Raw genomic sequence first — 13,321 nt, forward strand, 5'->3', positions numbered from 1 at the left:
CCCCGTGAGTTTTTATTACCTCTGGGACTGCTGCTGCTGTCGCCTTCCACATTTTTCCAGCTCTTCTTTCAGTCCTTGGTATTTCTCCAACTTCTAGTATTTCACCTCTCTAATGTTGCTATTACTTGAGATTGCTTCATCTATTACCGAGGCCTTCTTTTTGTCCAGCACTACTAAATCCAGTCTGTCAGCCACAGGACATGTTGATCCTTTACAACAATCCATTGAGGAGTTTTCTATCTTGACCATGGGACTTCCAGCCCAAACTTGGCACATGCGTTTTTTTAAGCTATGCCAGGCAATTTGTAATGGCATTTTATGTATGTCAAGCCTGAAATCATATTTCACCCCACTTACATGTACTGGATTGTCTCAGAGACATCTATGGACTGTCTGCACAGCAGTGTGTGGTAGATCAGGGCCTCCCGTGCTGCCCTGATAACTTTCATTGTGCTGACCTTTAGTCTATTCACTTGTAGGATTTTACCAATACCAGCAGTCACTATTTTCCTTGGGTACTGGTGTAGTTTTGTTCTTCCATGAAAGCTCCTGCACTTCTCTCTCTCTCAGGTATTCACTTAGCAATGACTCATCCAAGTTGTGTGGCAAGTATTTTTTGAGTGTATTTTTCATATTTTACAAAACTATCTTTGATATGTACACTTTTTGTAGAAAGTCATTAGCAAAAACAGAAATCACAAAAAAGTCAAGATCAGAAAAATATATTTTATTTAGGTGTACTTCAAATCATATTATATGACATGAAATAAGCCATTGATGTATGAGTTTTACTCAGCTGCATCTTTTCCCTGTAAAAAGCACAGGTAAAAGAAATCATTATTTTACATGTTCAAATGAGTTCATTTGTAGTCATGAGGTCAGATACTTGATTTTGAGGAAAATAAGCACTACTAATACTGCTTATTGGCATTTTTAGTAAGAGTCTGAAATGTAAGTTTGTCATAATTTACCTTGCCAGAGTCACGGCTCTTTGCTCTCAGCTTGTTGACCTGAGACTCAGCAATGTCAGCACGCTCCTCAGCCTCCTCCAGCTCATGCTGGAGTTTTCTGCACTTGGACAGATGAACATTGGCCTGCTCCTCCTGAATTTGAAAATAAAAAGGTGTTTAATCATTGTCACAACTGCAGATGAGTCAAACATGAGACGGGATAATGTGGCTTTATAAAATGAGTTGTGATCTTTCCACTTACCGCTTCCTCAGACTGCCTCTTGTAGGCCTTCACCTTAAGCTGCAACTTGTCAACCAGATCCTGGAGCCTGTTGATGTTTTTCTTATCCTCCTCGGTCTATGAGATAAAGAATACAGTTGCAGGTTTAATCAATGTAATCATCAATGTGGTGATTTATTTGTAATGTATAAGTATTGATTTGATCATACCTGGTAGGTGAGCTCCTTCACTCTCCTCTCATATTTGCGGACACCCTTAACGGCATCTGCGCCATGTCTCTGCTCATTCTCAACCTCTGACTCCAGCTCACGCACCTTAAAAAAACAAGGGTTTATGGATTTCAACTTTTAAATATTCCTATTCCAGGAGCAGACATTTCTGTTATATTTTTACCCTAGACTCAAGTTTCTGGAGCTGCTTCTTGCCACCCTTCATGGCCAGGTTCTCAGCTTCATCCAGACGATGCTGCAGATCTTTCACAGCAACCTCAAGGTTCTTCTTCATCCTCTCCAGGTGAGCACTGGTGTCCTGCTCCTTTTTGAGCTCCTCAGCCATCATGGCGGCCTAGAACATTTAAAATCCATTTTAGAATTATTACCTACCATGTTGAAGTGTAATGCAAACAGAGGAAGTATACACCCACATCAGTGATGGCCTTCTTGGCCTTGTCCTCAGCATTTCTTGCTTCCTGGACAGCGTCATCCACTTCTCCTTGGACCTGAACCAGGTCGGATTCAAGCTTCTTCTTGGTGTTCAGAAGGCTTGTGTTCTGAAAGAATGACATGTTGAAAACTTGAGTTTTTCCCAAATTACCAGATTGTTTGTCATTCATTTGAAAATGTAGAATATCAATAATTTTACCTGGGAGTGCAGAAGTGCAACACGCTCACTGGCGTCCACCAATTCCTGCTCAGCGATCTTGCGGCTTCTCTCTGTCTGTTCCAGAGCAGCTCTCAGCTCCTCAATTTCAGCCACCATGAGACCGTTTCTGCGTTCCACCATAGCAGCTTGCTCCTTCAGGTCGTCCTGGGCTCTCACAGCATCATCAAGGTGCAGTTGAGCATCCTGGAAGAAGAATAGAAAGAAACCATTTACAACTTTAAAACATAATACAGTCGTCAAATATATCCATGCTTGATGTGAGAGTTTTATCTTTCTGTACCTTCAGTTGAGCCTGAACATTTCTGAGCTGCTTCTGTGCCTCAGCAGCCTGGCGATTGGCATGGCTCAGCTGAATCTCCATCTCATTCAGGTCTCCCTCCATCTTCTTCTTGACTCTCAGGGCATCGTTCCTGCTCCTGACCTCAGCATCAAGAGTGCCCTGCATGGATTCAATCACCCTCTGGCTGTTCCTCTTAATCTGCTCAATCTCTTCATCTTTCTCTGCAATCTTCCTGTCCACTTCACCCTTGATCTGGTTCAGCTCCAGCTGCACACGCAGGATCTTGGACTCCTCATGCTCCAGAGTTCCCTAACAATGTTAAAAACAAATAGATTGGTACCTTATATCTATATTTGTTGTTTTTGGCAGGAATTTTCTTTTCAAAGATTCTTCTGAATGAACCTCAGCTTCCTCAAGAGCAGTCTGGATCTCAGACTTCTCAGTCTCCACTTGCTTCTTGGCCTTTTCCAGCTCGTGGATGCTCTTGCCAGTTTCACCAATCTGTTCAGTCAGATCTGAGATCTCCTCTGCAGACAAGAGTAGAAAAATCATTTTAGGATGTGAAACAATGATTAAAAGAACATGTTTTATCTGTGTTGTTGGAACTTACGCTGAAGGTTCTTGTTTTCACGCTTCATGGTCTCCAGCTGATCCAGAGCCTCCTCATAAGAGTTCTTCATCTTGAAAAGTTCAGTGCTGAGAGAACGAGCCTCTTTCTGAGCACCCTCAAGCTCGGCCTGAGACTCCTCATACTTCTGTTTCCACTCAGCCAACACCTAAAGTCACACATATTAAATTTAACAGGGTTATGCATCCACACTGTGAGGATATTTTTTGGGATTTGATTGTGTTCAATGTGAAAGAATGACCTTGTCGAAGTTCCTCTGCTTCTTGTCAAGGTTAGCAGCAAGAGCATTGGCTCTCTCCACATCAATCATAAGGTCCTCTACTTCACTGTGGAGCCTCTGTTTGGTCTTCTCCAAGGATGCACACTTAGAGTTCACTGCCTCAATCTGTTCCTCAGCCTCCTGGAGACGTTGAGCCAACTTTTTCCTTTAAGAAAAGTCAAGAGAGGGATTTTGTGAATTATAATGTCTTAGCCCATATTTAAACATGTATTTCTACAGTTAAAAAGATTGTTTTGTTAATTAAGGAGAATTGTTTCAAAAGCTCTGCCACTTGTCTGACTGTTACTCACTTGGCTTCTTCAAGCTCCTCTGTGCGCTGGATGGCATCAGTTTCATATTTGGTTCTCCATTGAGCCACCTCACTGTTAGCCTTGGACATTCCTCTCTGCAACTCAGCCTTTGCCTCCTGCTCCTCCTCAAACTGCTCCCTGAGCAGATCACAGTCATGGCGGGCAGATTGCACTGCATGTGCAAGGGCATTCTTGGCCTGGTTTCAACAAAAGGTTTGACAATTAAAATGATGAAGTCAAAGATGAATGGTAAGGATGGTCTCTAAAAGTGTGATGTTTCTTACCTTGACCTCCTCTTCAATCTGTCTCTTCAGCTCATCAATCTGCTGGGTGAAAGCCTGTTTACCTCTGGTCAGCTGAGAAACAAGAGCTTCCTTCTCCTCAAGTTGACGGCCAAACTCACCTTTAGTGAAAATAAACATTGTAGATTAGTGTGTGTTAATTTCATCTCCCAGCAATAAGAGTATCAGGTTAAATCGCTGCATGTACTTACCATTCTCAGTGAGCAGGCGTGCCTTCTGTGCACTCAAGTCATTGATCTGACGACTGTTCTCATCATTCTTGGTCTTCAGTTCACTGAGTTGGTCCTCAAGAGTACGGCACATCTTTTCAAGATTGCCCTAATAAAGAAGAAAACAGAATTGTTTCAACTGTTTCAACTAAAGACTTGTTTTCAACTCTAAGGCTCAGTTGAAGTCAGCATGTACCTTGGCTTTAGCAACAGCCTCCATGTTGCTGCTGAGGTCATCGATCTCCATCTTGTATTCGCTCTTTTCCTTCTCAAGCTTCTGCTTGACGCGCTGGAGGTTGTCGATCTGCTCACCCAGCTCAGCAACACTGTCAGCCTGCTTCTTGCGCAGAGCTGCAGCGGTGGCTTCATGCTGCAGAGTGGACTCTTCAAGATCACGACGGAGCTTCTGGAACTCAGCCTCGCGCTTCTTGTTCATCTCAATTTGAGCAGCAGTGGCACCTCCAGCTTCCTCCAGCCTCTCACTGATCTCCTCAAGTTCCCTGGAGAGGTCAGCCCTCTGTTTCTCAACCTTGGCCCGAGCAGCACGCTCAGCCTCAATCTCTTCCTCAAGCTCCTCAATACGGGCCTGTTGAATGTGCAAATGATAGATTCCAGTAAATTGAAAGAAAAAATATAGGGCACGTTTTGATGAAATCAAATGAGTGAATCACCTGGAGCTCCTTGATCTTTTTCTGAAGCTGAGCGCCCAAAGACTGCTCATCCTCAATCTTGCTGAGGAGCTGGCTGATTTCAAAGTCTTTCCTGTGTAAAAAGAGACATTGATATTAAGACTTTCTGTGTCTTGACCAACATACTGAAATTTAAATTTAAAAACGGAAAAACAAACAACAGAGCTGTGTATTTACTTCTTCAGTTTCTCCTCAGACTGCTGCTTGTCATTCTCCAGATCCATGATGGATTCCTGGGCCAATTTCAGATCTCCCTCCAGCTTTCTCTTGGCTCTCTCAAGGTCCATGCGAAGCTTCTTCTCTTGTTCCAGTGAGCCCTCGAGCTGAAAATGAAAAGGGTCAGTTAGTTCATTTTCCTAAAAGAATCTTGCTCTTAAAGTTCTTGTTACATTTGCAGCTTACATCATCCACTTGCTGCTCCAGCTTAGTCTTGGACTTGGTCAGAGTGTTGACTTTGTCTTCCTCTGCCTGCAGGTCATCAAGGGTCTGCTGATGAGCCTCTTGGAGTGCCTTCTTCTCCTTTGTGAGTTTGGCAATGCTCTCGTCTTGAGAGGCCATCTCCTCAGTCAGGTTCTTCACCTACATTTGCAGGACAGATGTTTGTATGACATGACTCAACCATTTCCCATGTATGTGTTTTTGGTGTAACACTTAAGACTGACAAACCTTGTTCTCGGTGGCATGCTTCTCCTTTTCCACTTTGGCCAAGGTAAGCTCCAAGTCATCAATGTCCTTTTTGAGCTCTGAGCATTCATCCTCCAGCTTCCTTTTCTTGGCAGTGAGCTCAGCATTGATCTCCTCTTCATCTTCCAGCCTCTCAGTTATCTCTTTGAGCTTGGCTTCCAGCTGAATCTTGCTCTTGATCAGTCCCTCACATCTCTCTTCAGCATCTGACAGATTCTCTGATTCCTATTTTATTGTTTAAAGAACCATGTAAATGTTAAAGTTAGAAACACAAGTGAGTTGCAAAAGTCTTGAACTTATCGCTGCTTACTGATGCCACTTGCAGCTGCAGATCGTTCTTTTCCTGCAGAAGAGAAACCATCTTCTCCTCCAGTTCCTTCTTCTTGGCCAAGGCAGTAGCTAAGTCTGATGTCATCTTTTCATAGTTCTCCTTCATCTGGGCCAGCTCCTTCTCAGTCTCAGCGCTCTTGAGGAGAGGCTTGATCTTGTAGTACACCTTCATCCATGGCCAGTGTTTGACATTCATGAATGAGCGGACATTGTACTGGATGGTGTAGATAGCTTCCCTGTGGGCAAGAGGTTTCTGTTAAAACAATAAAGTCCACTCCCTATTTTAAAATGATATGAGATTGACATGCCTTCTTTCTGTCATTTAAACTTAAGGTGCATGGGCTATTTTAAAATGAGTTGATTTTGACATACCTCCTTTCCATCATCTTAACAAACTCCCTTCTCATGAGGAAGCCACGGCAAGCAGCCTGAGTCATTGTTACCAGGCTTGCCAATTTCTCATCTCTCATCTCCTCAAGAACACCCAGCAGACCAGCCTTGAAGAACACCTGTATAGAGCATTAAAATTATGTTATTGATGTAAACCTCATTGACAATAAGTAATTAGTATAACCAAAACCCTAATTACATCTGTATGTCAAAATAATAGCAAAAGTAACAGTAACTTTAGTAAAAAACAAACAAACAAACAAAAAGTATCAACACTAACCTTGGTGTGTCCAAATCTGTACTCATCATGGTTGACATCAATTGATCCAAGCAGCTTCTCTGAGGCCTTCTTGTTGTCAATGAACTGTCCCTCAGGGATGACACTGGCATTCAGCACCTTGTATCTTTAGAAAAAAAAAACACAAGGGTTTGAACAATAATTTTAGTCATATTTTTTTTTTTATATAAGCATCTCTATTGACACAAAAATAGTACCTCTGTTTGAAGTCACCGTAGAGGATTCTGCTGGGGAAACCTTTCCTGCAGATTCTGATACCCTCCAGCACACCGTTACACCTGAGCTGGTGGATGACCAGGAAGTTCTCCATTAAACCTGTGAAATAGAGTTTTGACTGTAATCTACCCAGTGCAATAAATACAATCCTTGGCATTGCGAGGGGAAAAAAAAAACACAAATGTGTACCTGGAGTCTTTGACTCATTGGGAATCAGGCAACGCACAAAGTGAGGATGGGTGCTCCTCAAGTTGGTCATCAGCTTACCCAAGTTCTCCTGTAGGTGTGAAGTATTAAATGTTTCTTGACGAAAAATACATATCTTTTGATAGCCATCAGCAGACATTTCATGGTTAACTTAATGCTTACCCTGAACTGGGAGGACACAGTCTGCATGGAACCACCCTTCTTCTTGCCTCCCTTCTTGCTAGTGTCTGTATTTTTGAAGACAATTTCAAATGATGTCTATATTTTTTAAATGTTACCTTTTATTTATTTTTATTTGTTAAAGAAAATAAAAAGGAGAGATTTCAGGTAAAGTATATACTGTATGTATAAAAAAGCCTACCCTCAGCTGGAGCAGGGGGATAGAGGACAGCCAGTAATTTGCATGAGGACTTCTGGTACAGCTGAATAACAGACTCGTTCAGTGGGTCCTTGTTCTTGTCCAGCCACCCAGCGATGTTGTAGTCCACAGTGCCAGCATAGTGCACCAGGGAGAAGTGGGCCTCGGCCTTGCCCTTGGCAGGCTTTGGCTTCTCAAAAGCTTTGGTTTTGCCAAGATGCTGGTCATACAGCTTGTTCTTGAAGGATGTGTCTGTTGCCTTGGGGAACATGCACTCCTCTTCAAGGATGGAGAAGATACCCATGGGCTATGTTGAAGATGGAGAAGGTATAAGTACAAGATATGAGTAACACTTTGAAGCAACAGTTGGAAAACAAGATGCTTAGGCCAATTCTTACCTTCTCAATCAGCTCAATACAGGCAGCCAAGTCCATACCGAAGTCAATGAACTCCCAGACAATACCCTCCTTCTTGTACTCCTCTTGCTCCAGGACGAACATGTGGTGGTTGAAAAACTGTTGCAGTTTCTCATTGGTGAAGTTGATACACAGCTGCTCCAGTGTGTTGAACTGCAAACACACAAGTCATCAACCCAGTAAGATTTATGCCAAATGAAAGTCAAGCCGAAGAAGTGAGATGATGATATGGACGGAGGCCTACGTCAAAGATTTCAAATCCAGCAATGTCCAAGACACCAATGAAGAAGTTCCTTTGCTGCTTGGTGTCCAACATCTGGTTGATACGGACGACCATCCACAAGAACATCCTTTCATAGATGGACTTGGCCAGGGCAGTGACAGAGTTCAGCACCTAAAGAATAACAATAGCATATCTCGGTTAGTCACAGAGATCCATTGGTTGAGACCTTAAAGGGTTACAATATATTGAAATCTGAGGTTTTTTTGTCCCTATGTCACCTTTTTTTCTGTATAGGTGCTATCTTTATCAGGGTTTTACCTGAGGCACTGTCTGTCCCTTGGTGACATACTCATTTCCGACCTTGACTCTGGGATAGCACAGAGCCTTAAGCATGTCAGCAGAGTTCAGGCCCAACAGGTAGGCAACCTTGTCAGCATCTGTTAACAGAAAAAGAAGTTAATAATATTGCAAATATGCTATTTATAACAGCAATTGCATAATAACTTTATAGGATTTTTAGTGTAAAGGGATTCTCACCCTCTGTGCCATCAGGTTCAGCCTGCTCCTCACGTTGCTTCTGCTTGAACTTCATGTTACCGTGGTGAAGTACAGCACCTGTCATTTTGTAGATGCTCATCTTCTCCTCATTAGTGAAGCCCAGGATGTCAATGGCGTTCTATGATAAAATCATGGAGTCCATTTTAAAAGTTGTACTTTTTAGAGGACACATTATTAATCTCTTTTAAGCATGATGTGAAAGTTTAAAAAGTACACCCACATCAGTGGCTTCCAGCTCGACTTTGTCATCAATGCTCTTCACAGTGATCTGACCCATGCTGCACATGGGGAAGTCGTAGGGGTTGGTTGTGAGAAGGGACATTTCTGAAAATCAAAGTACATGTTAGATACAATGTTCAGACTGAAAACACTTGGGTTTTCTAAACACATAGGATAAGCTTCTCTTTACCAATCAGCTCAGGCTTGTGGTTTGTCATCATCTGGTAGAAGATGTGGTAGCCTCTCTCATCAGGAAGCTGGAATGTCACTCTTGACTTCTCCAGCAGATCTGTAAATATTTGTTGTTAGTCTGAAATATGTTTGCTGTCAGAAACAAGAGGAAGGGATTCAGTGGTTTACTTACATGTCTCAATGTCAGCACTAGACAGCTTGCCAGTTGTGCCAAAGTGAATTCTGATGAATTTACCCTGTGTGGAGAGGAGGAACATCCATGCTACATTCACATGGGTGATGGTTTATGAGTTTCATTATGACTCAGACATGGTTCCATACTTACAAAACGAGAGGAGTTGTCATTTCTCACGGTTTTGGCATTACCATAAGCCTCCAGCAAAGGATTGGCTGCAATGATCTGATCCTCCAGAGAGCCCTGTAATACAGTTTTTTAGCATTGTGTCAGAAGAAGAACTTTTGAATCTTTATTTGTGTTTCTATGTTGTGTTTCTATATTTTACCTGCATTTTGCCAGGCTGCTGCTTCTTTTCTGTTCCAGTGGAGATAGTTGCAAAGTACTGGATGACACGCTTGGTGTTGACAGTCTTTCCAGCACCAGATTCTCCACTATGTACGGACAGAGATTGGTGAGTATGTGAACACAATAGCATTTCAGATAAAGGAAATCAGTGAAATACTTACGTGATCAAGACAGACTGGTTCTCCCTATCTGTTTAAGTAAAATGAAAAACAATGAATGTCCATGTAAGTCAAAACAGATATATCCATAAGCAAAGACTTTGTGGGTAACATACCAGTAAGCATGAACTGAAAGGCGTTGTCAGAGACGGAGAAGATGTGGGGAGGAGCCTCCATACGCTTCTTGCCTCTGTAGGCAGATACAACTTCAGAGTCGTACACTGGGAGCCACTTGTATGGGTTCACGGTGGCACAGAACAACCCAGAATAGGTCTGAAAGGGATAAACGATTTAAGAAAACCTTAGATTACTATATTTCTGCAAGTGCTTGAAGTCTCGTGTTACTATGATCGTTTCAAATGAAAATGTCTTACGTAGATCATCCAGGCTGCATAACGCTCTTTGAGGTTATACAACACAGAGGCTTCATTGAGATGGGTCATCATGGCCATGTCCTCAATTTTGTCGAACTTTGGAGGATTCATTGGAGAGACCTCATCTTCCTTTACTGTTCTCTCCTGCAACAGAAAAACATCTTTGTTACAACTCAGCCTTCCTTACCACCCTCAAAATGTGACTTTACTGTACTTGCCTCATTACTTTCCAAGAGTTTGACAGTAACTTTGCCACCGTCTCTTTTGATGACGGTTGCCTTCAAGTACAGCTCCTTGGCATCAGGCACATAGCAGGCACTCTTGGCATCAAACGGTTTGTTTTGAGCCTCAATTCTTTCCTTCTCAGGCTTACGGAGGTAAATGGCAGCTTTGCCGTAAACGGCCATCTCCGCGTCTGTACTCATGGTGGCAGATGTTGTCTGCAAGTGTAGAAAAAAGGAAAACTTTGCTTGAGGTTTTTATTTGATTTCATTGCATGATTTCAAAACCTTCTGCAAATAAATCTTGCTTTAAATCTGAGATGACCTGGCCTCTAGATTTTACACACTCTTTAGGGCCTTACTAATAATTATTAAAAAAAAAATAACACCAACAATTATCTGCTTTTGATGCTGTAAATAAATTTTTCTTTTTCCATTGGAGTAATGGTTTGGTTTCACAACAGTTCCAAAAAATTATCCACAAATACAGTAAAGTAATGTTTATACGACTAAAAGTTATCTTTTGTGTCCTAACTTTTTGTTTTGAGTGCATTTATTAGTTTTTTATCTCTTTATACTCTATCTTTTTTGCTATCTATCCCCCATATATTCTCACAGTGTCTCTGTTGGGTAAAATGTAAATGGTTAATCAATTGTCTCGTTAAGTCAGGGTACTTAATGCAAATGTAACTTGATTGTTAAAAAATCATATCTGCAGTAATACATTTTTAGGCTGGTCATTTAAGATTTTTGCAATCAACAGATCATTGATTGTAAAAAACAATTTAAATGTAATAGTTTGCCATACCTGACCCTGCCTGTGTTAGAAGTCTGCTATGATCCCAATCCTGTAAGAAATCACTAAATGTTCAAATATTTTCAGAACATACAAACTGGTAAATATAAGCATTGCTATTTCAAGTTGTAACAATATTAGATGTTTTCACATCAGATAGCCAAATAACTTACCGTACGCTGGAGTCTTCAGGGGTCCTTTGCCACACACTCCTGTGTTGTCTTGAACCCCTTATATTGAATCCAGGATGCTTGCTCATCAGCAGATATATTTGGGACTCAAGCCAAACGTGGTGTGGATTACGTTTAGAGAAGCCAATCACTGAAACATTTTGAACAAGTATGGTAGTTCTTCAAATTGATCATCTTTTTAAAAGTATAATAAGTTTTTAAAAATACCTTTAATCCTTTCAGAGGAATGAAACTGCACATCAGGTTTAAAAAAAAGCAAAATGCAGTAGTAGTTTTTACCAACAACATTTACAAGTTATCAAAGTATTCAAAATGGTTGTTGCAATTTTTCCTGTTACAACAAAATTGCTTTTTTTCTGGGTTATGATTAAACAGGCTTGTGAAATTTTTTTATATACTTTGTGTGACTTCAGTTTTCATTTGTACGATTTTATTCGGACTATTCCAAGTTTAATGTGAGCACTACACTAATAATTTCAACATTTTTCTCCCCCTAAATTAGAGGATAATTTCCCACTTTAAATGTTAAAGCAAAATTTATTATATTTTTTTTCAGCAACACTTTTATTTTAGCATACTAATATCAGTTGCAGTTGAACTTTTTAAAAAAAGTAATTTTGACAAGGATTTTGACCATAATGATTACTTTTTTAAAATTGATTTCTTGTAGTTATAAAATGTCAACATTTTATTAATTGTGCTTAGTGCTTTTCAACATTATTTATTAGGTAACTCATATGGTTTACCAAAAAAAAAAAAAAAAATAGCAGAAATCCCTTTTTTTATTTTCTAAAACTGCAATTTTTGGGATTGTTTTGACTGGTTGGGAAAAAAATGTGATGATACCCATCTGTAACAAAAAAAATCAATTGATTCATTGTCTTGTAATAGTTCAAGATTATTTATTTTAATTAGGTTTTAGATCAACTCTCAAATAAAAACTAGTAACTGAGTCAGTTTTTATTTCACGATTTTTTCAAATGTATGTACAATTGCAGAAAGCAAATTTTAAAGCAATTTTAAGTAATTATTTATTTGACGATAAATATTTAAAATTGATTACATTTTTATCAGAACTCAGTAACATGTATTAAGTCTTTACATTATACATGCATGCTTACAATGCAGAAGTTAAATCTAGTACATGTGCCAAATACAGCTAGGATGACAGCTTGGGTATGTGAGATAAGCATTTGTCAGTAGTACATCTGCTTCATATTTCATCTTTCCATGTGCAAATGCAGTTCTTAAATTGGTGATAATCTACAGTTAAAATAGTACATTTTGAGCCTAGTTCTTTTAAAGATTTTCTTTCGGTTTGTTTGAGTGATTTATTGAAGCATAAAAGTTACCAATACTATGTGAATTCCACAATTATTCTGGCTGATTGTTTAGTTTTTTGCGTGGAACATAATGTAAGACAGTTCTTGCTTCTGTTGAGCAATAAATCAAAATTTGGGTTTTACAACAGTTAAAAAAACATTCCTCCTTCTAATTTATGGTGAAAAAAAAGGCTCTTCATTATCTGTAAGTGATCTGCCATTGGCATTCACACCTATATGTCAAGCTATTAACATGTTCACTGACTCTCCAGACGTAGCTGCAAGGTCATTTTTGGCCGATTCACATTGCTGCTGTTTGAAATTTAAGTCACTCTGCTTGTTAAGCAGTGCTGTTTTTAAAATGTCACTGAGAGTAAAGGGTTACTGGCACCCAATAAAGACAAAATGGTTTAATCTGAACAAAATTACAGACATTTGTTGATGATTTTTCATTTCTGTAGGTCTAGGTGGTCTATACTTATTCAATTGTGCGATTAAAGTGTTTGTCCCTGCATGTAGTCAATGTTTAACTTAGTGTTCAGCATATGTAAAATCCACTCATATGCCACTGTAACTGATACTTATCACAACACATCAACATTATTTCAATGAACATGGACACCAAGTGTCAGTTAAATCTGGTCACTTTTACAGAAGCCTATGATCCAAAATGTTGCATCCAGAGTTTTGACAAAAATGAGAATATGATATAATATTATTAGTTTTTATTGGCTACCCATTACAATTAGAACAGATTTCAGAAATAATGCAATACCAAGCTAATTAATTGACAAGTTCAAAATAATCTTAAAGACCTTAAACTTCCATATTTTCCTAATTGAATACTTAGTTTTCAGAGTCAGCAAGCTTCTGGTTGTTCCTAGAATGTCTAAA

At 39.9% G+C, this 13,321-nt stretch overlaps 1 protein-coding gene across 3 annotated transcripts; it reads right to left on the reverse strand.

The window, feature by feature from the left end:
* Window positions 1-706: 706 nt before the first annotated feature.
* Window positions 707-11,146, reverse strand: LOC112152161 (myosin heavy chain, fast skeletal muscle). 3 transcript variants are annotated; one of them, XM_024281523.2, is made up of 41 exons: window positions 11,088-11,146; window positions 10,927-10,966; window positions 10,116-10,337; window positions 9,898-10,041; window positions 9,640-9,796; window positions 9,527-9,554; window positions 9,346-9,451; window positions 9,168-9,260; window positions 9,015-9,078; window positions 8,841-8,939; window positions 8,652-8,755; window positions 8,411-8,549; window positions 8,192-8,310; window positions 7,895-8,044; window positions 7,633-7,803; window positions 7,238-7,541; window positions 7,039-7,103; window positions 6,859-6,946; window positions 6,651-6,768; window positions 6,436-6,559; window positions 6,138-6,274; window positions 5,746-6,001; window positions 5,418-5,660; window positions 5,154-5,330; window positions 4,929-5,074; window positions 4,734-4,824; window positions 4,259-4,648; window positions 4,045-4,171; window positions 3,836-3,954; window positions 3,552-3,748; window positions 3,223-3,406; window positions 2,964-3,129; window positions 2,756-2,880; window positions 2,354-2,662; window positions 2,053-2,256; window positions 1,835-1,960; window positions 1,585-1,755; window positions 1,401-1,505; window positions 1,213-1,308; window positions 972-1,103; window positions 789-809 (listed from the first exon to the last, which is right to left on the reverse strand). In XM_024281523.2, exons 3-41 carry the CDS (start codon window positions 10,320-10,322, stop codon window positions 789-791), a joined length of 5,802 nt encoding a protein of 1,933 aa, XP_024137291.1. In that variant the 5' UTR covers window positions 10,323-10,337; window positions 10,927-10,966; window positions 11,088-11,146. The 3 variants fall into 3 exon arrangements, with proteins under 3 accessions (XP_024137292.1, XP_024137291.1, XP_024137293.1); XM_024281525.2 differs by lacking the exon at window positions 10,927-10,966 and having other exon boundaries at window positions 11,088-11,116; XM_024281524.1 differs by lacking the exons at window positions 10,927-10,966; window positions 11,088-11,146 and having other exon boundaries at window positions 707-809; window positions 10,116-10,322.
* Window positions 11,147-13,321: the final 2,175 nt, after the last annotated feature.

The sequence above is a fragment of the Oryzias melastigma genome, linkage group LG6, assembly GCF_002922805.2.
Source record: "Oryzias melastigma strain HK-1 linkage group LG6, ASM292280v2, whole genome shotgun sequence".
In the NCBI taxonomy this organism is placed as follows: Eukaryota; Metazoa; Chordata; class Actinopteri; order Beloniformes; family Adrianichthyidae; genus Oryzias; species Oryzias melastigma.

Excerpts from the sequence above, each read along its gene's own strand:
- LOC112152161 (XM_024281524.1), bottom strand. The coding sequence starts at position 10,322 with ATGAGTACAGACGCGGAGATGGCCGTTTACGGCAAAGCTGCCATTTAC. Across the intron at positions 7,804-7,894 it reads CTGGATTTGAAATCTTTGAC|TTCAACACACTGGAGCAGCT; the intron begins GTAGGCCTCCGT and ends GTGTGTTTGCAG. Across the intron at positions 7,104-7,237 it reads TCCCCCTGCTCCAGCTGAGG|ACACTAGCAAGAAGGGAGGC; the intron begins GTAGGCTTTTTT and ends TCAAAAATACAG.